Source organism: Acinonyx jubatus, chromosome B1 (genome assembly GCF_027475565.1).
Source record: "Acinonyx jubatus isolate Ajub_Pintada_27869175 chromosome B1, VMU_Ajub_asm_v1.0, whole genome shotgun sequence".
Lineage (NCBI taxonomy): Eukaryota > Metazoa > Chordata > Mammalia > Carnivora > Felidae > Acinonyx > Acinonyx jubatus.
In genome coordinates, this window is record NC_069382.1 from 84,780,826 (window position 1) to 84,805,377 (window position 24,552).

Genomic DNA, 24,552 nt, shown 5'->3' on the forward strand with positions numbered 1-24,552 from the left:
AATAGGAGACAAAGGCATTGCCTACTTGAGGAACATCAACGTTAATTTTCACTGAATTAACTCCATTCTACACAGTAATCCAACTCTGCCTCAGAGTAAAATAATTTATTGTAAAAATCTGGTTAGTCCAATCAGAACATATACACAATCACTACTGGGAGGAGATGGGTACGACTCAATTAAATTGTTTAAGAACAGAAAATTTTGTTTTCAGGAAGTACTCAAAAGTTTTAATTATTTTAACACCACTTTCCCTTTAAAAGAAAAAAAAATTCCTACTTTACTTACCCTGTAACCCTCAAGATCTCTCATTTGGATCTGTAGTAAAGAAAGGTCCCTTAAGATTTGAAGATTGTCTTTATCCCATTTTAATGCATTTCTGTAACACTTAATAGCTTCATCATATTTCTTGTCTGACCTCTGGAGAAGGCCATAAACATGCCAACCTAAAGGATTTAGTTAAGGATACATCCCACAAGTCAAGAAGTAATATTACTCCAATAATATTCCTCAAGAAACTCAGAAAACTATGGCTATTTATAAAATTACAAGCTTTAAAAACAGGAGAGAATATAAAGATAGTAGTTTAATAGAATGGAAAACAACATAGCTTTTTGAGCCAGAGAAAACATTGGCTGTGATCTTGAACAAGTTATTTAGTCTCGTTATGTTTCTTCAATTATAAAATGTAAATAGAAAGTCTATACAGCTTAGTTTTGCAACTAAATGGAAAAGACTGGTACAAAATAAACGCTCAATATACGCTAGGGATTATCTTTATTTTTAAAAGAAAAAAGAGGAAATGGGTATACACATAGTTATTTTACATCATGTATATTTTCTTTAGCTAACAAGATCCTTAGTATAGAATGCTTAGTGGAGTACAAAGTTCCTAAAAGTCAACACATAGAAGATAAAAGCCACATATAAGTTAAAATTCATTTAGCAAGTAATTATTAAAATATCTTAATAAGTAGGGTGTGGGTGACCAAAATAGACTGTCCCCTGCATTCAAAACATGTAAAGTCTAGGGGCGCCTGGGTGATTCAGTCAGTTAAGCATCTGACTCTTGATTTCGGCTCAGGTCACTATCTCACAGTTTGTGGGTTTGAGCCCTGCATCAGCCTCTGTGCACAAACAGTGCAGAACCTGCTTCAGAGCTTCCATCCACTTCGCTCTCTGCCCCTTCCCCACTTGCTCTCACTTGCTCTCTGTCAAAATAAATAAACATTAAAAAAAAAAAGAATAAATTTTAAATATTTAAAGTCTAATAAGGGCACAGATAAGTAAACGGAGTTACAATAGGTTGTAAAAAAATGCCATAAAAGGGGGAAAATACATAAATAATTCCATTCCCCTCATACAGGTCTTTTTCACTTTAGATTTTGATTACTGCAGTCACCCATCCTACTTCAGTCTCTCTGTTTTTATTCTCTATCGGAGTAACCTTTCTAAAAGCCATATAATCCAAAGAGAAGAATTCACTTCCCTTTCCAGAAACTTGTAATGTTTCCTTCCCAAATGAAATTCAAATTTTTCAATCGAACAACTTTAATGGCAGGGATCCTCAACAGAGTCAGTAAAATACATAATGTCTAGGATGGCACAAGTAACTGAAAATACATATTTAATATCATTATTTTATTTGCAAAATCCTTGCTTTCATAATATAAATGACAAAGTAAAGCTTAACACAATCTTCTCAGTTGGTTGGAACATGTTTTTAAAAGCCTAAGACACACCCCTTCATAATCTGGCCCCTATTACCTATTATTTCAGGACTTGATCACCTCTCTTAAGCATTATAGCAATCTCTTAACTGCCTCTAAACCTCACCCCCTAAAAATTTATACCTAAGGAGCTTAACGTTATTAAAAATTTAAAGAAACGTATGGCTGTCAAGAGGAACACAAATAAGGGGCACCTGGGTGGCTCAGTTGGTTAAGCGTCCAACTCCTGATACTGGCTCAGGTAGTGATCTCATGGTAGGTAGTGAGATCAAGGCCTAGGTCGATGGAGCCTGCTTGGGATTCTCTCTCTCTCCCTTGCTCTCTGCCCCTCCTTTGCTTGCTTTCTCTCAAAATAAATAAACTTAAAAAAAAAAAAAGAGGAACACAAATAAATCATAAGTAAATACATACAGAACACTATGTAGGGACGCCTGGGTGGCTCAGTCGGTTGAGCGGCTGACTTCGGCTCAGGTCACAATCTCGCGGTTCCGTGAGTTTGAGCCCTGCGTCGGGCTCTGTGCTGACAGCTCAGAGCCTGGAGCCTGTTTCAGATTCTGTGTCTCCCTCTCTCTGACCCTCCCCCATTCATGCTCTGTCTCTCTCTGTCTCAAAAATAAATAAACATTAAAAAAAAAAATTAAAAAAAAAGAACACTATGTAATCATTAAAAATGATGAAAAGAGATCTATGACAGTTATTAACTAATCCTTTGATTACCCTTTGAGTTTCTGCTTACTCCTGCTTTACTCGATTACTGATAATTTTTGAACAAGCTGTAACGCTTTATGTAATACTCGAACATGTTTCTGTATATGCTGCTAATAAGTTCCTTTCTTCACTGGACTATAAATTCCTTGAGCAAAACCTCTATCTTTTCTTCATCTGTAGTATGCCAGAGGCCTAGTAACACTTGAGATTTTGTTAAGTGCCTCAGCACTTAAAATTATGTCAGCTTATAAAGAGATAAAGAAATATCTATTAAAAAACTATTTTAAAAAAGAGCAACCCACAGTTTTTTCTCTATCTTCTCTCAGACATTTGTACTTGCTCCTAACTTCACACTTCTCTTAAATTTATCTGGTATAGTATCTTAGCATTATCAGGGACCATGTTAAACATAGAATATATCTCATCATGAAATCTTTACAACACCACAATGAGGTAGGTATGGTTATCCTCATTTTACACAAGAGAAAACTAAGCCCTAAGATCACAGAAAGAAACTGAGGTGAAATTCAAATCCAAGAGAAGCATACTCCAAAGCCTGTGCTATTAATCAGTATACTACAGTGTTTCTATTTTCTCTAAATTTATAATGATGATGAAATCTGCAAGGTACTTCTTTATTTGTAGGTATGGGAAGAGCTTTCATAAAAACAGTCTCCCCTTATCTGTGGGGGATATGTTTTAAGAACCCTAGTAAATGCCTAAAACAACAGATAGTACTGAAACCTATCTATACTATGTTTTTGCCTATACACAAATACCTACAATAAAGCTTAATTTACAAATTAGGCATGGTAAGAGATTAACAACAGTAACTAATAACAAAATAGAACAGAGCTAAAACAATATACCATAATAAAAGTTATGTGAGCGTGGTCTCTCTTGCAAATATTTTACTGTACCATACTTACCCTTTTTCTTGTGATGTAAGATGGTAAAATGCCTACATGAGATGAAGTGAGGTGAATGACGCAGGCATTGTGATGCCACTACTGACCTGATAGTGCATCAGAACGATAGTGTGCTTCCACACCACAGCTGACCTCGGGTAACTGAAACTGCAGAAAGGAAAAATGACCATGGCGCGGGGGGGGGGGGGGGGGCACTATAGTATTTTAAAAGGCAAGTCCAATCTACCTGAACAGAACTAATGTTAGAAAAAAGGTAGGTACATAAAAATGTTCCATGAAGACAACTGTGGTTATTCAATGTGAGAAAGAAATCATCTCCTTCGTAGTTACACAGTGAGAGGAATCTAAAATTTCTGATTCTCAAATTGCTATCTTAACTCATGATACCCCAATCCAATTCTTAAGCATATCTCAAAAAGGATACACACATGACTCCTCAAGTCATTTCTCAAACCTCTACGAACCAATTCATAAGCTTCTTCTTTTTTCCCCAAACAGTTCAATGTTAATCCTTTCATAGCCAGGGTTTCTATGGAAGGGAGGGAGGGAGGGAGGGAGGGAGGAAGGAAGGAGAAAAGAAAGAATAATTAAACACGAAGAATAATTAACAAAAAAAGTAATCATAATCTCAAAAACAAATGTTACATTACCCTGAGAATTTAAACCTTCAAGGAGATTGTTTACAAACTTTCCAGATTTGTACATAATTAAAATATTTAAAAAATTGACAAACCAAGTAAACACATTTCTATTGTCGAGGCATCCCTAGAATTTTTTTTTAAGACTAAAAGATACACAAATGCAGGAACATGTGGAAATTCGTGTGCTAACAAGATACCATGACTCTACTGTTCTTCAAGGGAATTCCATGGGGTCACCTCACATAATCATTCAAGTACAGAAAACTTTACCTTAAAACAGACTTTATTTCTGTGAACCCAAGTTACATTAAGATTAAATTCACTGTCCAATGATTAAAACATACACACAAACTGTCTACATTTCTCATTTTCATAAATTTATTTTTAATTGACTCTGGAACACATAAGAAAAATGTCAGACATCTGTCACTCACCATCAAAAAGATTAACAGAGAGTTGAGGGAAATAACTAAGTTTTCAGAAAAAGAAAAGAAAAAAAGATACCTAATTTTATAATGTCTGTGTCATGAAGCATACAGGAATAAAAAATACTCATTATAATTTACCAAACATTTAGGACTGAAATTTGTAACTTATAGAAAAATTAATTAGAAATAAAATGTAAAAATTAAAAGTATTACCCCAAGAAAAAGTCAACATTTATAGAAAAATAAAGATAAAGAAATAGAAGAGGGGGGAAACTATGTACAAATCATTATAAATCATGTATAACTTTCAAGGAAAAGGAAGCAAACAAAATATATTTGGCAAGTAGCCAATTAACAAGGTACTGCATAAGAAATTCTTTGTTGTCAAATATGTAAAGTCTGTTCATACAAGTTTACCAAACATCTTAAAGTGCCTTAATTAATGAAACTCTGGGCTGCCATTAAGTCTTAGACAAACCATCATTTTATGTACTGTTAAAACACTTTCAATTAAATTATGACACCTTACATGCAATCTGATTTCAGATTCATTAACATACAAGGGGAAACTGCATTTTAGCAACAATAAAATTTGGCATTCTCCTGTGTTGAAACTCTATCATGACTATAGTACTGAAAGTTACTTTACCAGTATGCATACTTTAGAAAGGTATATGAAACAATGTACTATCCATCTAACAAAAAAACAAAAATTTATTTTTTAACAAGGACAAAGAGATATATTAGGTACTTTTATTTCTACTGCTTTCCACCTCCAAACAATTTTATTATAGTAAAAGTATGCAGGAGTAAAGAGAGCCAACTGTACAAATCTGACCAATGAAAGCTTAGTTTTCTTTTGCATCTTCACAAGTTAAGCCATGCACTTTTCTCTTACCCTACAAACACCTCACTGTCCAATCTTCTATCCTCCCATAGGCAAAAGCTATGTAAATTTTCAGAACATTCCAATATACAAATATGTCATAATACAAGACAGTTTTGAAAAATTAACAGACAATGCTAAATAAAAAGATGCTGGCTCATGAGCAATGGACAAAATGGGCACTTTCTGAATAAGCTTACTGTAAGAAATCAAATTTTTCCAACTCAAAAGTTCTAAAGCAAATTTTTTCTAATAACATCTTAAATAAACTTATTTATTAAACTTACGCATATTTTTCCTACTAATTTCCTCAGCCTTTTCTACAGCACTAATCTTCAAAACAGGAATAAACCAGAAATCAAGTAGACTGTGTTAATTTTTATGACATTAAATTCAAACTATGGTATTAAACATCTTACAAAAGTCAAGGATAAGGTCCATTCTCTCCCAAAAACTAGTTAAGGCAGCTGAGTAATAGAACCCAAAAACATGAAGCCACACAAGTTAGCAAAGCCCTATTTACTTACACTTACAAACACAGGGTATTTATACTTACCTCCATGCTCTGCAAATTTGGGATTAGAGAGGATTTGTTTACAGAACTTCAACCCATTTCGATACTGTTTATGTTCATAACATCTCTGTCAAAACAAAAAAGAAAAATTTGAATTTAGCAAGAAGTGCAAACAATTTTAAACTCAATCCTAAAATTTTGATTGCTAAATACAACAGAATCATCAAATGTTACTTCCATATTCTCCTAAATCCCACTAAAATGCCAGTTAAAACAAAAACAAAAAAAACCCCTGAAGATTCAAATAAATAAAGTAAAACCAAGACAAGGAGACACCATATAGATTAGGAAAAATAAGAAATCATCAGCTCACAAAGGCACCTGGGTGGCTCAGCTGGCTAAGCATCTGACTCCTAATTTTGGTTCAGTCATGATTTCAGGGTTCATGGGATTGAGCCCCGTGTCAGTTCTGTGCTGGGTGTGAAGCCTGCTTAAGATTCTCTCTCTCCCTCTCTCTCTCTGTCCCTCCCCCCCAAAATAAATACACATTTTTTAAAAATTTATTAAAAAACCATCAACTCACTCTAAAAAGCCCAAATGTTACAGAAAATGAAAACTGAAAAAAAAAAATAAAGGTATGGAAATTATATTTTAAAGCAATATTTTCATTTTACTGAAGGAAAGAAGTTTCTCAAGCCACAAGGGATGAACAAATGCATGCAAAATATAAAGAAGAAAAGACCTACACCATTATAATAAAATCATCATAATAAAATTTCAAAGCCTTGAAAACAAAGAAAAGGTCCTTAAAAACTTCCAGAGTGGGGAAAAAAAATCACATAAAAGCATCTGTAATTAGAACGGCACTGAGCTTTTATTCCAAAATAATAATGGAATACTGCTAAAAGCTAGAAAACATCTATACAGTCTTCAAAATTCAGAGTGAAATCCAGTTCCAGTCTAGAATTCTATGCCCAACCAAATTATCAATAAAGTTTATGAGTAAAATGACATTTAAAGGCTTCTCAGAAAACTAAAATTTTACCTCTACACACTCTTCCTTAGGAAGCCATTAAGAGGAATCAAAACAAACAAAAGACAACATGGTACTGGTAAATAAATCTAATGCAGGGGAAAAAAAAAAATTAGAGAACGACCACTCCAAAATAAAATAGGAAGCCAAAGTCCACCATGGACTAGGCTTCCAGTAAGGGCAAAAATGGAACTTGTATACTTCATAATATGGAAATTATGATTTATTAGCACATGACAAAAATTCAGGCACATTTGGGGAAAATGAGCAATACATCCACAGAAAACCAGGCAACTGAATAAATCAGACAGGTTTAATTCTAGGAGAAATAAAGGCTTATCTAAAAGAGAAAGTATGATCTTATTGTAATATTTGGCTTAACAGTAAATAATACATACGTAATTATAAAAACATATTCAGTACTAGTTTATCAAAATACTATGATACAACTATGATGGGGTAATGAGAAAAAGTGGACAAATGTGTGAATGATGAAGTTCTAAGTCCTTCTTTCTATAACCAGAAGTCAACAAATGTCTAAAGGTCATGTAACTAAAGAGTGGTGTATTATAAAGCAACAAGAAAGCAAATATCAGAGAAAATGGCTAGGAGGGTGCTTGATTCAGAAGTGGGAAGGCGGGGTTGGGGGGGTGGGGAGAGGACATATTTTTTTCACCATAAATGTTTTAGTATTTTAGTGTTATTTGACTTTCAGGTGTATCAATACGTGGTTTCACTAATAATTTTTTAAACCACTGTATTGCTGCAGGAAAAAACTGCATGTAAAAGGTCAGGTAATATATGCCAGAATTCATGGTTATACATTTAAGCAAATTTTACTCACAACTTTTGAAACCGTATTTACAAAATATGGGAGAAAGACTTAATGCAAATGATGACAAAATCACAGCAGAAAAAATGTGTAAAAACAATGAAAATGTAAAACTTTACATTTGGCATCAAAGATATCAATTACTCACTTCTCCAAAGATGACATCCAGATGGCCAACCGACACATGAAAAAATGCTCAACATCACTCACCATCAGGGAAATATGAATCAAAACCACAATGAGATATCACCTCACACCTGTCAGAATGGCTAAAATTAACAACTCAGGCAACAACAGATGTTGGCGAGGATGCGGAGAAAGAGGATCTCCTTTGCATTGCTGGTGGGAATGCAAGCTGGTGCAGCCACTCTGAAAACAGTATGGAGGTTCCTCAAAAAATTAAAAATAGAACTACCCTACAACCCAGGAGTTGCACTACTAGGTATTTATCCAAGGGATACGGGTATGCTGTTTCGAAGGGGCACATGCACCCCCATGTTTATAGCAGCACTATCCACAATAGCCAAAGTATGGCAAGAGCCCAAATGTCCATTGATGGATGAATGGATAAAGAAGATGTGGTGTATATATATATACAATGGAGTATTACTCGGCAATCAAAAAGAATGAAATCTTGCCATTGGCAACTCGTGAACGGAACTAGAGAGTATTAATAGCTAAGCAAAATTAGTCAGAGAAAGACAATTATATGACTTCATTTATATGAGGAATTTAAGATACAAGACAGATGAACATAAGGGAAAGGAAGCAAAAATAATATAAAAACAGGGAGGGGGACAAAAACATAAGAGATTCTTAACTATGGAGAACAAACAAGAGTGCTGCTGGAGGGGTTGTGGGAGGGGGGATGGGCTAAATGGGCAAGGAAATTACTCCTGAAATCACTGTTACACTGTATGCTAACTAACTTGGATATATATTTTAAAAATTAATTAAGTAGGGGTGCCTGGGTGGCTTAGTCAGTTAAGCGTCCGACTTCAGCTCGGGTCATGATCTTGCAGCTCGTGAGTTCAAGCCCCACGTCCAGCTCTGTGCTAACAAGCTCAGAGCCTTCAGCCTGCTTCTGATTCTGTGTCTTTCTCTCTCTCTGCCCCTCCTCCACTCACACTGTCTCTGTCTCTCAAAAAATGAATGTCAAAAAAAAATTTTTTTAATAAAAAAATAAAAATTAAGAAAAAAACAATTAAGCTCGATTACAGAATTACTCTATAACTATGTATTCACCATCCCTGCTTTGCTGCTTTTCATCTCAAACCTAATCCATCCAAAACACAACTAAATTTTCCCCCCCGAATCAGTTCTGCATCAAGTCTTCACCATCTCAGTAGATGCTTTCCCCTCAACTCACCCAACCAGATATTAAGCAAAACAAAACAAAACAAAACCCTATTTATCTTTGGTGCTTTCTTTTTCTCATACCTCCAACCTGCAGTAGGTACCATTAGTTCCAATTTCTCTGCAATATCTTCCTAACTGTCTGGCCCTCCCCACAATCAACTATACACTCAGCAGACAGTGATCTGGGGGATAAGAAGGAGAGGAAAGCAGAAGCAGTAACTTAAGGCTATCATTAACCATAAGTAGTCAAAGAAACATAACTAAGAAAATAAATTTAGCGTTCCTATTTACCCTGCAGAAAGCCTAAAAGTAGTTTGGTTTTCTTACAATAATTACAGTTACAGTAAAAAGCTTTAAAGTAAGCTATGATATAAAGACTAGTTAAAAGGGACACTCCTGACTTGTCAACGTTTTCCAGGAACCACATACGTACAAAGAACAGTTTAAAGTGCATTGTTCTTAACCCTCAATTAGCTTTCTGAAAATTTATTTCTGTAAAAATACAGTAACTACTTTTGGCCATGATGGAATAAGTGAGGATGAACTTGCCCTTCTACTAAAAACAAGAAAAGTGGACAAAACATATGAAGTAACTTGTCAGACACTGGACAACAGGCAGTGCAGCGTTGTGAACCACAAGAGGGGGGAGAAAACATGACAAATGTAGAAACGCCACTGCTTTATAGATCACAGTACATGGAGAAACGATCCCAAGCAGAGCACAACAGTCCACACAGAGCTGAAGATAATGAATGAAATTCAATGAGGCCAAGCAGATAGTAAAGCAAACACTGATGGAACTATTCAGAGAAACAGATTAAAAACGTGCATGGGATCCCTATGCATTGGTTGCTGAAAATTATTAAGTGCTAAGTCTTGAATATGTAGAGTGAAACTTCATGAGGTAAATAATGACTAGGAAGTAGAAAGTTCAAGAATTTTCAGGGCTCACATGGTACTGAGAATTCCAAGTCACCAGAATGGAGTCTCCTTCAATGAACAAGCTGCACAATTCAGTAAACACTGCAAAAAATCTACTCAGCAGGAGACAAAAACTAGCCCTAGAGTAAGTGTTCTATAGACCCACCCAACAAAGCCCTAGACTTATACACAAGCACCTACACTGCCTGCTATTAACAAAGTCCTACACTCTGTAAAGACAATTAATTCCAATAAAACAATGTAAAATTCATAATACCCAACACCCAATAAAATATTATTAGATAAACTAAGAAGCAGGAAAACGTGACCTATAACCTGGAGAAATAAAAGAGAGAAATGATGAAATTATGAGGTAAAGATATCAAGACAATGATCACAAATAGGATCAAGAATTTTTAAAAAATGTAAACATGTGAAAACAGAAACAGAACACATTAAAAAAAGAACCAAACAGCACTTCTAGAGGTGAAAAATACATACAATGAACACTTACATTAAAGCAATTATGACAATGCAGAAGAAAATAATCAGTGAAATAGAAGACACAGCAATAGAACTACCTAAACTGAAGGATAAATAAGAATAAAAAATAAATTAGTAGAGCCGCCATGCATCTGTTCCTAAAAATTGTTGAGTACTAAGTCTTAAGTATGTAGGGTGAAACTTCATGAGGCCAATGACCCTTCTGTACAGAAGAAAAATAAACTGTGAAAACATCACAAATCTAAACGAAAAAGGTGTAACAATAAAACTTCTAAAAAAAAAAATATTTTATGTTCAGTTAGCAATCTCCCTTATCCCTCAAACAGGAAAGCTTAAATGTTTGAAGTAGCATTAACAAAACAAAAACAACAACAACAACAACAACAACAAAACGCAGGCCAAAGACATATGCAATGCACAGCAAAGATCTTACACCCAGAAAATATAAAGAACTGTAACTCAGTATCAGTAAGAGTTAGCTCATTAAAAAATTGGGCAAGGGTCCTGAAGAAAATGCTCTCAAAAGAGGTTATCCTAACAGCCAATAAACACTTGAGATTCTTAATTACATGTGCCATGCCTTAAGTTAAATGTGATTAAAATGTTAGATGATATTAACTGATGAATGTATGGAGCAACTGGAACTCTCATAGATTTCTGGTAAGAGAGAAAACTGATTAATTGGTTCAACTGTTTGGCAGAAGGAGTTTTATGTATAAAAATTATATCTCAATAAAACCAGATTTTAAAACACTGGCAATATCTAATCATACAATCACACAACAATTCCAATTTGAGATTCATACTTAACAGAAATAAAAACATGATACTCACCAAAAGAGAGGAAAAATGTGAACAGAACTTATTAGTAGCTGAGATTACAAAAATATATGTGAGAGCAACAAAAAATAACGACCTATCTGAAATAATGGCAAAAATAATAGTCTCTTTTAATTTACTTTGTATTAAAAACTGCTTTTACACCTAAGGTTTATATATACCAAAGCCAACTTAATAAATATGGTACAAAAGGAGGCTAGGTCTTCTCTGCTATAGTAAACAAATCATAAAGTGTCACCGTGTCATAATCCTAGCATTATATTCATATAACTTTTACATACTAGTTACAATGTGAATGGAAAATTTTACATCAAGGAATTAGTCAAATAATGAAAAGAGCAGTCTTTGGAATCAAATAGTTCTGGTTTTAAACACTGACTTCAGGGATGCCTGGGTGGTTTGGTCGCTTAAGAGTCTGACTCTTGATTTTGGCTCAGGTCATGGTCTCATAGTTTGTGAGTTCGAGTCTGAGTTGGGTTCTGAGCTGGCAGCAAGAAGCCTGCTTGGGATTCTCTCTCTCTCCCCCTCCCTCTTCTCTCTGCTCCTGCCACTTGGGCATGTGTACTCTGTCTCAAAATAAATAAACATTAAAAAAAATTAAAATATAATTAAAAAAAATAAACACTGACTTCAGACAATAAAGCTTATTGCAATGAGTGCTTAAATCATGGAGATAACTTGTCAGAAAAAGACACATAAAACAAATAGTACTATAGCTAACATTTACTGAGCATTTGCTGTGTGCCAGGCACTGTGCTAAATGCTTTACAGGGAAAACTCATTTAATCTTAACAATGGTATGAAGTAGGTATTCTTTTTAACCTCATTTTAGATGAGATATCTGAGATCCAGAGAGATTACATAATTTGACTAAGGTCACACGACTACTAAGTGATGGAAAAAAAGATTTAAACCCAGACAATCTGGATTCAGAGCCATTACACCTAGCCATTACAACTACTTTTCTAGGGGCAGTTGGGTGGCTCAGTTGGTTAAGCATCTGACTTTGGCTTGGGTCATTATCTCACCATTCTTGAGTTCAAGGCCCATATTGGGATCCACACTGACAGTGTGGAGCCTGCTTGGGACTCTCTCTCTCTCTCTCTCTCTCTCTCTCCCTCTCTCTGCCTTATCCTCTCTCTTTCTCAAAATAAATTAAAAAAAATAAAAATAAAAAAATATACATATATATATCTACCTTTCTACTACCCTTCAATAGTGTAGAACAGAAAAAAAAAATAAGAAAAAAGAGGGGCACCTGGGTGGCTCAATCGGTTAAGCTTCGGCCTTCTGCTCAGGTCATGGTCTTGTGGTTTGTGGGTTTGAAACCTGCAAACCCCACGTCAGGCTCTGTGCTGACAGTAGAGAGCCTGGACCCTGCTTCAGATTCTGTGTCTCCCTCTCTCTCTGCCCCTCCCCCTGCTTGCACTCTGTCTCTCTCTCAAAAAATAAACATTAAAAACAATTTAAAAAGAGAAAAGGTTTTTTTAAAAAGGAAACCACTAACACAAGTAATACAAAGCCATTATAGAGAGCAGTCAGAAGGAGAGGAAAAAAAAGAAAAAATTAAGCTATATTTCCCATTACAGAGGAAATTGCTAGAAACATTCTGATTTTTTTTAAATGATTATTCTGGCACCTGGGTGGCTCAGTCAGTTAAGCGTCCGACTTTGGCTCAGGTCATGATCTCACTGCTCATGGGTGAGCCTACTTCAGATTCTGTGTCTCCCTCTCTCTCTCTGCCCCCTCCCCCACTTGCACTCTCTTTCTCTCAAAAATAAACAAACATTAATAACATTTTATTTATTATTTTAATTTTTTTAACGTTTATTTATTTTTTTTTTGAGACAGAGAGAGAGCATGAACGGGAGAGGGTCAGACAGACAGAGAGACACAGAATCCGAAACAGGCTCCAGGCTCTGAGCTGTTGGCACAGAGCCCGACGTGGGGCTCAAACTCACTAACCATGAGATCATGACCTGAGCCGAAGTCGGACGCTCAACCGACGGAGCCACCGAGGCGCCCCAATAACATTATAAATGATTATTTATTTTTGAGAAAGAGAGAGAGCATGCATGGGGGGAGGGGCAGAGAGGAGGGAGAGAGAGAATCACAAGTAGGCTCCCCCACATGGAGCCTGATCTCATGAACTGTGAGCTGAAATCAAGAGTCAGCTGCTTAACTGACTGAGCCACCTAGGCGCCCCAAAATTCTGATTTTTTAATGAGAAGTTTTAATCCAAAACTACAGAACATTCTACCCTCCCACAGTATAAATGGGAAGTGTATAAACAATTCATAACAAGCATATAAAAATCATAGACGTTTATATTCTTACTTGACATGTACAGTGTGACTTTTTTTTTAATTTTCTTAAAGTTTATTTATTTATTTCGAGACAGACAGAGACAGTATGACGGGAGGGGCATAGAGAAAGGGGGGAGAGAATCCCAAACAGGCTCTGCGCTGTGCGCACAGAGCCTGATAAGTGGCTCAAACCCACGAAACCATGAGATCATGACCTGAGCCAAAACCAAGAGTTGGACGCTTAACCAAATGAGCCACCCAGGGGCCCCCAATGTGACTTTACTTTGTATAGCTGAACTTAAAATATTCAGAATTAGAGTTTTTTTCCCCTTGGTCTTACTGGAAATACCTTACATTGTTTACAGCACCACATTTTTCAAAGGGATTTCACACTAACGTATAATTTTCATGATACTCCTGCAAACTAAGCATAAAAGGTTCAATCCTTATTTTACAAGTAAGATTAAGAAAACAAGCAATTTCGAGGTGCCTGGGTAGCTCAGTCAGTTAAGTGTTTGACTCCTGATCTGGGCTCAGGTCATGATCTCACGGTTCATGAGTTTGAGCCCTGCATCAGGCTCCGTGCTGACAGCTGGGAGCCTACTTGAGATTCTCTCTCCTCTCTCTGCCCCTCCCTCACTCATGGAAGGAAACACACGCACATGCATGCTCCCTCTCAAATTAAATCAACTTTAAAAAGAGAACAAGCAATTTACCTAGTTAGTGGCAAATTTTAGACTACATCCTAGACCCTCTAAAGCTGAGAGCTCTTTCCATCATACACAGTAACTTTATTAAATTTTATTAACATAAATGTTATCAAAGCCTATATTTTTAATCTTTTACAGATCTTTTTAATAAGTTCATTTATTTATTTTGAGAGAGACAGAGAGTGCATGCACATGCACAAGCAGGGGAGGGACAGAGAAAGGGAGAGAAAGAGAATCCCAATAAGGCTCTACACTGTCAGTGCAGGCAGGGCTCGGCTTGAACTCACAAACTGAGACAATAACCTGGGCTGAAATCAAGGGACACTCAACTGACTGTGCCAACCAGGCACCCCAAATCTTTTAACAGATCTTCTAATCAACAAATTCAAATGTTACCTCACCTTTTGTTTCTTTGCTTACTTATTATTATAGTCAAATGGGCAATAAAAATGCCAAAAATAGGTAAGAAAAATGAATGCAACACAGAATAATTAACTAATTGGAGAATTCCCCCAAATAATGGAGTTTACCAATGAAAATTAAAAACCAAACTCCACGCGTGCCTGAGTGGTTCAGTAGGTTTAGCGTCCAACTTCAGTTCAGGTCATGACCTCGTGGTCTGTGAGTTCAAGCCCAAGTCAGGTTCTGTGCCAACAGCTCAGACCCTGGAGCCTGCTTCTGATTCTGTGTCTCCCTCTCTCTGCCCCTCCCTCCCCAAATAAACAAACATTAGAAAGAAAAAAAAAAAAACAATAACCAAACTCCACTTTCTTTACATGTGATAATACTATACTACCTAGTTTTTTTATTTTATCACATTTCAGGCCAGTAATTAAGTTTCAACTAATTCTCGATTAATGAAATTTGGCAGTCTTCCATCTTAAAATTATACTCAATGTCATTAAATCAATTTTCTCCTGTCAATGTGACCTGTAAAAATAATTAGAATGGCATACTCTTCCAAAAAACTAAGAATTCATTTCTTCCCATTCAAGAATCAGTGTGTGTTTAAGGAAATGGATCCCAAACTCTTTTTTTCCTAACAGCCCTACTTCTCCAACAGATCACTCATTACAAATGAGAACAGTATTCCTAGTCTAAGGGAAAAAGTAACAACAAATATTCAATTTAGTTTATACCATAAATTTTCTGCTCTTGCCCAAAGATAAACTGTAGTGACAAAAGGTTTTAATAAGAAAAATAGGAAATAGTGTATATTTCATTGAACAATTTCCCTCCAAACATATAAGGCCAAATACATATATAACTCAGCTTTAACACACATTTTTGTCTAATTAAGATGGGGGCACCTGGGTGGCTCAGTCAGTTAAACATCCAATTTCGGTGATTCAGGTCATGATCTTACGGTTCCTGAGTTTGAGCCCCACATTGGGCTCTCTGCTGTCAGCACACAGAGCCTGCTTCAGATCCTCTGTTCCCACCCCTCTCTCTTCCTCCCCCACTTGTTTTCTCTCTCTGTCTCAAAAATAAATTAACATTTAAAAAAATTCAGGGGCGCCTGGGTGGCTCAGATGGATAAGCATCCAACTTCGGCTCAAGTCATGATCTCACGGTTTGTGGGTTCGAGCCCCCACACAGGGCTCTGGGCTGACAGCTCAGAGCCTGAAGCCTGCTTCGGATTCTGTGTCTCCTTCTTTCTCTGCCCTTACCCTGCTAGTGTTCTGTCTCTGTCTCTCAAAATTGAATAAAAATGTAAAAAAAAAAAAAAATATATATATATATATATATGAAAGATGATACTTCTGCCAAGCATAAAGCTAATAAGTAAATATGAAGTAACTATTTTCAGCTGTTGGATGACAGCCAACACAGGACTAAGATCTCAGAAGGGAAACAAGGTAAACCCCCAAAAAATCCTCTTCTCTGCCTAGAGGCATTTTCCAGGCTGTAGAATAGGGAAGGGGAAGCCAAACAGAACATGGCAGTCTCACTGATTTAAGCACAAATTTGAGTTAGAAACTGCTCAAACAGCTGGAATTTATGGGGTTGAGTCCCAGAGAGAACTGTACAAAGATGAAGCTTCAGAAATCTGCACAAATATCTTTAGTCAAATATTAAGCCCAATGAGTGGGCTCACTGAAAGATTCTACTGAAGTTAAGCAAAAGACAACTATCAAGTATCATGAGCTGAACAACTACTGGTACTCATACATGGGTGGGAGTAGGTATTAGAGCTCCTAACATCAATTTAGAAACTTTATTAAATACTCAAAGATTCAGTAGAGACCCAGAAAGACCACACCTTAGGAATAGGCTAATCTAGACCCACTTTTATCAAAGCCTCAAAACAAGCCCTGGAGAAAAGCTGATACACAAGCAAATTAATGGTCTATCTAAACAAAACTCTTCAGAAGGACAATAGGATCCAGACATTTAATATCCTAGTGTCTATAATTTCCAGTATTATGAGAAACAAAAATTATTAGAAATGTAAAGCTGAAAATTATGATCCATGACCTATAGGAAATAAAAAATCAAAAACTACTCAAAAATAATGACGATGTAGTAGCAAACACGTTAAAACACTATTAGCTATTAGGTAATATTAAGGGATTGAAAGGAAAACATGGACACAATCAAAAAACAAAAACTGGAAAATGGAAACTTAAAGGAAGGCACATGGCTGGCTCAGCTAGTATACCATATGACTTTTTAAAAAAAATTTGTTAATGTTTATTTATTTATGAGAGATTATGTGCATCTGAGCAGGGGGAGGGGCAGAGAGAGAGGGAGAGAGAGAGAATCCCAAGCAGGCTCTGCACTGTCAGCACAGAGCCTTACACTTAACCAACTGAACCACCCAGGCACCCCAAGCATGCAACTCATGATCTCAGGGCTGTGACTTCAAGCCCCACAGTGGGGGAAGAATTTACTTAAAAAAAAAAAAATGGGGTGTCTGGGTGGCTCAGTTTGGTAAGCATTCAACTCTTGATTTCAGCTCAGGTCATGCTGTCAGGATTCATGAAAACAAGCCCCAACCTGGGCTCTGCACTCAGTGTGGAGCCTACTTGGGATTCTCTTTCCCTCTCTCTCTTCTCCTTCCCTCCCCTGCTCTTACTCATTCAAAATAAATTAACTTTTTAAAAAATTAAATAAAAAAGAAAGAAAGAAAAGAGAAGCATCTGGCTAGCACAGCTGGCAGAGCATGCGACTCGTGCTCTTGGGGTTGTGGGTTCAAGCCCTATGCTGGATATGGAGATTACGAAGATAAAAAGGCTAAAAATATACATATATTAAAAAAGAAAAGAAAAATGGACACTTAAAAAATATGGACATTGTATGGGCACTTGGGTGTCTCAGTTGGTTAAGCATCTAACCCGTGATTTCAGCTAGGGTCATGAGAGCTCAGGTTCATGAGAACGAGCCTTGTCTTGGGCTCTGTGCTGGGCATGCAGCCTGCTCAAGATTCTCCTCCCTCTGCCTCACCTGCACAGGCACGAGTGCTCTCTCTCTTAAAAGGGGGAGGGGGAGCACTGTTGAATAAAAATACCAAAAAATTAAAAGTTAATCATATGAGCTTAAAATATTAGACAATACAGTGAATTTCAAAGCCAGTGCAGTGAACATAAAACCACTGAGAGAACTTAAAGTGACTGCAATGAACCTGAACATCTGTAACACAAATGGTCCAAAATGGAAAATGATGGGGTGGGGGGAGCAGGGAGAGAAAAAAGAGAAACTCAATGACCTGTAGTCTAATAGTCTAACACATACATGTAACAGGAGTTTCAAAAGGGGATAAAAAGAGTAAAGGGGGGAAAATATAAAAAACTACAAATTAGATGAAAACTCTAAATCCACAGATCCAAGAATCTCAACAAACCCAAGTAAGATAAGCTGAAAAAAAGATGGGAGGAGGGGAACAGAGAGGCATATCACCGTCCAACTGCTGAGAAGTAACAACCAAAGAGAAAGTTATACAACTAGTTAGAAAAAAGCCTGCATTATAAAAGGTCTCCAATTATCTCAGCTTCTACTTTAAGAAATTAGAAAAATAAGAGCAAATTAAACTCAAAGTGAACAAAAAGGAAGTAAAAAAGGTTAAGAGAAGAATCAATGAAACAGAAAAAACAAAAAATAGACAAAATGAGACCAAAAGCTAGTTCTTTGAGATCAATGAAGTTGATAAAGCTCTAGCCAATCAAAGGCATAATCACAAAAGTGCATAGTACAATGAAACAACTAGAACCCCAGCTTTCTAGCCAGAAGGTGAAAAGGGGAGGCTCAGGGAAATAAAATATCAAGAATATCACAGAGGAGGAACTGGGAGAAGGCAACTCCATAAAGTTAGTTATGAACTCCATGGTTCATAACCCCTAAACTGCACATGCATAGGTCTGATCCTATTCACAATACCAAAGACTGAGAACTGAATTAATAGATACACTGTCCAGGACCCAGACTAGTTACGGGGTGAAACATCAGCAAGACAGATCCAAAAATGACTACAAAGATTTTAAAATCTGAACTCATATTAGAACCCCAGCTGAAACAGTTGGGACTTGCAGCCTGAACCTAACCAGATTTGCTAAAATAAAATTAACATTCTCCATAGGATTTCAGCAAGACCCACAGCCTGACAAGCTGATATTCAAAACGTTCAGGATAAAATCCAAACTTATGTGGCATGTGAAGAAACAGGAAAAATCTCAACTTGCAAGGATAAAGACAATCTGCAGATACCAATGTAGAAAGGAGACATTTAAGATTTTAAATTAGCTACTATAAAAATACCAGAGGTAGGGCACCTGGGTGGCTCAGTAGGTTGAATGACCCACTTGATTTCAGCTCAGGTTTATCCCAGGGTCATGGGATCGAGCCCAGCACTGAGCTCCATGCTCAGCATGGAGCCTGCTAAGACTGTCTCTCTAAAAATAATAATAAAGAATAATAAATAAGTATACCAGAGGAAGCAATTACTGAACACCGTACAACACATTTTTTGGTAGGAGGAAAAAAACTCATCATGGGAGCTCAATAACAGAATGGAGACAACAGGAAAGATTCAGTGTACTGGTAAACCAATCAATAAAATTTATCCCATCTCAAGAACAGAGAGAAGAAATTAAAAAAAAAAAAAACAAACACAGCCTTAGGCAACTGTGCCAGAGGAATCCCAGAAGTGGATCCTCTCTGGCCCAGCACAGTTGATCAGCACCATGCCTGAGGTGAGGCACTATGGTACCATGAGATCATAGAAATGAAACCGACAATGTTAAGAAACAGAACTTTTGTTCTAATACTGAAAATTATTCCATTATTCTGCCTAGAAAAATGATCTCTAACTTCACTGATAAGAATATGAAGGAGGTTAAGAAATCTCCAAAAGAGCTGGCTGTTTATATAACTATGTAAGGTTATCTACTGCAGAAAGAAACTTCATCTTTTTCCAAATCCTTGTTACAGAAAAAACCAGTTCCTTAGAAGTGGGAACTACAACAGAGCAAATTAAGAAACTAGGCAAATACTGTACATACAATTTAGATTTGGCATTAAGATTACATGATGTTCTTTGGTACTCTCTCTCTCTATATATATATCCTTCCATTACTTTCCTTCAGCTAATCCAAGAAACCTTTCATTCTTTGAAATTGATTAAAAAGAATGAATCCTCAAATTAAGCTAAATGATAAAAGCCAAATCTGGCTTTAAAAATCAACCATGTTGAAATGATGCCTGGTATTTTTTCAGAATAATCCAGGGGATGGGGGTCACAGATGAAAAAGAATGAACCAAAAGTTGGTAACTGTCAAAATTAGGACATAGGTTCATAATATTTTATTTTTGTATGTGTGAAATTTTTCACAATTAAAAAGTTAAAAAGAAAATGAGTCTTATGTATGCCAAAATCAAATCAAGAAGCATTTATTAACTTACCAGGAGGCTGACCAGCACTTAGTACCAGTGTACTGGAGCTACTTTAGAAGTTCGACTTCCGTCGAGCAGAAAGGTATAGAGAAAGAGCACATAAAGCCTTAAGAGTCAGAGGTTAAAGTTGTAGCCATTTAACATTTCAGTTAATCAATACTAAATAAAAATTAAAATTCTTCAGTAAAGCTCCTCAGTCACAATATCAACACCTCAAGTGTTCAACAGCCACACGTGAATAGTGGAACATCCTGGAAACTCAGATACAGAACATTTCCATCATCACCAAAAATTCTATTGGACAACACTGGTTTAGAGTTCAAATCTTAGCAACCACTTAATAAACAGCTTTGTATCACTGGCCTAACTATAGCCTCAACGAAATCATCAACCATCCTGCAGGGTGCAGGTGAGAGTTAAACGCAAACATACGGGGCAACTGTGTGGCTCAGTCAGTTAAGTCTCCGACTGCAGTTCAGGTCATGATCTCGTAGTCCATGGGCTCAAGCCCCACTTGGGGCTCTGTACTGACAGCTCAGAACCTGGCGCCTGCTTCAGATTCTACGTCTCCCTCGCTCTCTGCCCCTCCCCCACTCTCTCTCTCTCTCTGTCTCTCTCTCTCTCAAAAATAAACATTAAAAAAATTTAATGCAAATATATATAAAGAACCTGAGTAAGCATTCAATAAAAATATTTAAAAAGGGGCACCTAGCTGGCTCAGTCAGTGGAGCATGTGACCCTTGATCTTGGGGTTGTGGGTTCAAGCCCCATGGTGGGGGTAGAATTGACTTAAAAAAAAAATTGGGGCTGGGGGCACCTGGGTGGCTCAGTAAGTTAAGCATCTGACTTGATTTCACCTCAGGTCACGATCTCATGGTTCCTGGGATCAAGCCCCTGCATCTGCTGTCAGCGCAGAGCCTGCCTGTGATCCACTCTCCCTCTCTCTCTGCCCCTCCTCCACTTGCTCGCATTCTCTCTCTCTCAAAACAAATAAACTTAAAAAACAGATTTTCTTTTAAAGTTAAATAAAGCACTATATCAGTTACAGCTTACAATATTTAGACCCAACCCAGCTTCACTGAATGCAGAGAAATATGAAAGCAGAAACTGAATTAAACTATTTAATCAAGGGGATCAAAGGGTCTTTCTGAGATGATGGAAATGTTCTACATCTTGAAAGGGGCTTGGGTTTCAAGGGTGTATGCATTTGTCAAAACGAGCAGAAAAGTACCCTCAAGACACCTAAAAGAACAGTACACTCAAGACCTGGGCATTTTACTGCAAATTATATTTTAATTAAAAAAAAACTTTTTTAGGGTGCCTGGGTGGCTCAGTCGGTTAAGAGTCTGACTTCAGCTCAGGTCATGATCTCCTGGTTCGTGAGTTCGAGCCCCACATTGGGCTCTATGCTGACAGCTCAGAGCCTGGAACCTGCTTCAGATTCTAGGTCTCCCTCTCTCTCTCTGCCCCTCCCCTGCTCACCATCTTTCTGTCTGTCTCTCTCTCTCTCTCTCAAAAATAAACATTAAAAAAATTAAAAAGAAAATATTTTTTAAAAAATTTTTAAAGGAAACACAGAATCTCTACTTTCATCCTCCATTTCCTAAAGTTATTTTAGTTGGAACTTCAATTTGTAGACAATATGTCGTCCTTTATATATCATATAATTTCTGGACAACTACAACAACCATGAAAACAAATTCTAAGGATAACCTTTCTCCTCCTAGTTTTATACTGTTTTTTTAAAAATGTTTCTCTTACTTATACAAAAAACAAAAACAAGATCCACTGAGATAAGACTGAACAAGTCAAGGCTATTTTATAGTCTCTTAGTTGGAAGAGACCTTAAACATCATCTGGTGTGAATGGTCACACAGCTCATGTCTACTGCCAGCTCACTCTTTATTAAAATGTTTTTAGATATACCAAGGCAAACACTAGCTCCTTCTAACTTCTGTTTATTCATTTTAGGTCTGTAAGAATTCAGTTTTCCCTTTCAAGCTAAACATCTTTGTTCTTTTAGCTGTTCCTTACCTGGAAGTTTTAAGTACTTTAACAATCAGGGCCACTCTGTGAAGTTGATAAAATACCATTTCCATACTTATATATTTTTTCAAAACCAGCAAAATTTCAAATACAAAAATTGGATAATTTAAATGAGGTTGCTAAATTTTATTTTTTCTCAGTAAACCATTTTTAAAAATCTGTCTCTAATATTTCACCAAACAAAAAGTATTTCAGTATTTTAAAAGTAACAAGCACATAGTCTCAAAATAAAACAAAGAAAGGTCTGTGGGAATTTTATACCAATACTCTTATGGCATATCAACCTGAGGGAGTCACTGGTCCGTATCTTTTGGACCCAGAATTTAAATTAGATATGGTCTTACTAGCAGAATTCAATGTGACCATCACCATCTGCTTTCTGGACACTACACCACTGTTAATGCACTGTAAAATGTGTTTTTATCTTTTTTTTTTTTGAGCATTAAATGATGTCACTTGAGGAAAAAAAAAGTTGAAGGAAGACTAAGGATTCCTGCTTAATATGAGGACCTCTGATAAAGAAATGCTATAAGCTATGAACTCTAATGCTAAGGATAGAAAAAAATTTAATAAAACTTAAGATATACATGCACATATATATATATGATAATCAGTTATATAATAGAACCTTGTAATTACTTCAATGATAAATACTCCCAGAAGAGTTTGAAAAAAAACAATGGAGTGGCTATGAGAACACAGAAACAAATATAACCAATTATTCAATTATAAAACACAACTTGCAAATTTTTTTAAAGCACCATTACCAAGCATAGCACGTAAAACCAAAAATTAACTCTTTATAGAATGTCTGCTCCCTAATTTCTAAACATTCCAAAAATCCTCATAAAAACCATACAGGCGAACAAACAGCAAACAAAATCACCCAAAGCCAGCACTATAAGATGAAACAACTAAAAAATTCCAATTTACATATAAGTGCATAAACATCCGATACAAGAAGTTCCAATGGGAACTGTCCAAAAGATTAATACCACAGGGTCTAAGTGGTGACTGAATATCTGTAATATTAACTAGGATTCACCCTCGGAAGGTGGCCCCATCCTGAAGGGAAGTATTTAGAGACATGACGGATGAAGAGCAATGGCTACTGGGAGTCAAAAGAAGAGACTTAAGAGAGTCTGTTAAGACCATCTCTTTGACTATGGTGTTGGGAAAAATGCAGAGCAACATGCAAAAGCTTCTGCACAGCAAAGGAAACTCAACAAAACTAAAAGGCAAACTACTGAGTGGGAGAAGATATTTGGAAATGACATAATCTGATAAAGGGTTAGTACTTATCTAAAGAACTTACAAAATATATAAAGAACTTACAAAACTCAACACCCAAAACACAAATAATCCAATTAAAAAATGGGCAGAAGACATGAACAGACATTTTTCCAAAGAAGATATACATATGGCCAGCAGACACATAAAAAGATGCTCATCATCACTTACCATCAGGGAAATGCAAATCAAAACTACAATGAGGTATCACCTTACAACAGTCAGATCAACTAAAACCAACAACACAACACAAGAAACAACAGGTGTTGGCAAGGATGTGGAGAAAGGGAAACCCTTTTGCACTTACGGTAGGAATGCAAACTGGTACAGCCACTGTGGAACACAATCTGGAGCTTCCTCAAAAAGTTAAAAATAGGGGTGGCCTGGCTAGCTCAGTTGGTAAAGCATGCGACTCTTGATCTCAGGGTTGTGGGGTCGAGCCCCACACTGGGTATAAAATTATTTAAAAATAAAATCTTAAAAAAAAAAAAGTTACAAATAGAATTACCTTACAACCCAGCAATTGCACTACTAGGTATTTATCCAAAGAATACAAAAATACTAATTCAAAGGGATACATGCACCCTGATGCAGTGTATCTATGATAGCCAAATTATGGAAACAGCCCAAGTGCCCATCAATTGATGAGTGGATAAAGGATATGTGATATATACACACAATGGGATATTGCTCAGCCATAAAAAAGAATCAATCTTGCCATTTGCAATGACATGGATGGAGCTAGAGAGGTTTTTTGTTTTTGTTTTGTTTTTGAGAGAGAAGCAGGGGGCACAAGTAAGCAAGTGGCAGAGAGAGAGAAGGAGAATCCCACGGGGGGGGGGGGGGGGCAGAGACAGAGAAGGAGGGCTCATACTAACCCAAAGCCAGGCACAAGCTCACCTGAAGCAGGGCTCGAACTCACAAACTGTGAGATCATGACCGGAGCCGAAGTCAGTCAGCCTACTGACTGAGCCATCCTGAGCCAT

General features: G+C 36.7%; 1 protein-coding gene across 4 annotated transcripts in view; it reads right to left on the reverse strand.

The window, feature by feature from the left end:
* NAA15 (N-alpha-acetyltransferase 15, NatA auxiliary subunit) overlaps nt 1-24,552 on the reverse strand; it is an 83,552-nt gene that overhangs the window by 43,613 nt on the left and 15,387 nt on the right. For 3 of the 4 annotated variants that reach the window (XR_008296110.1, XM_053216950.1, XM_053216949.1), the window contains exons 2-4: nt 5,879-5,963; nt 3,792-3,896; nt 289-446 (exon numbers count right to left, since the gene is read on the reverse strand). Coding sequence is in view for 3 of the 4 variants with exons in the window: in XM_053216950.1 (XP_053072925.1) it covers nt 289-446; nt 3,792-3,896; nt 5,879-5,963 (348 nt within the window). In the remaining variant the exon portion in view is untranslated. Of the gene's footprint in view, nt 1-288; nt 447-3,791; nt 3,897-5,878; nt 5,964-20,239; nt 20,804-24,552 lie in introns of those variants that run through there. The other variant, XM_053216951.1, reaches the window with a different exon arrangement.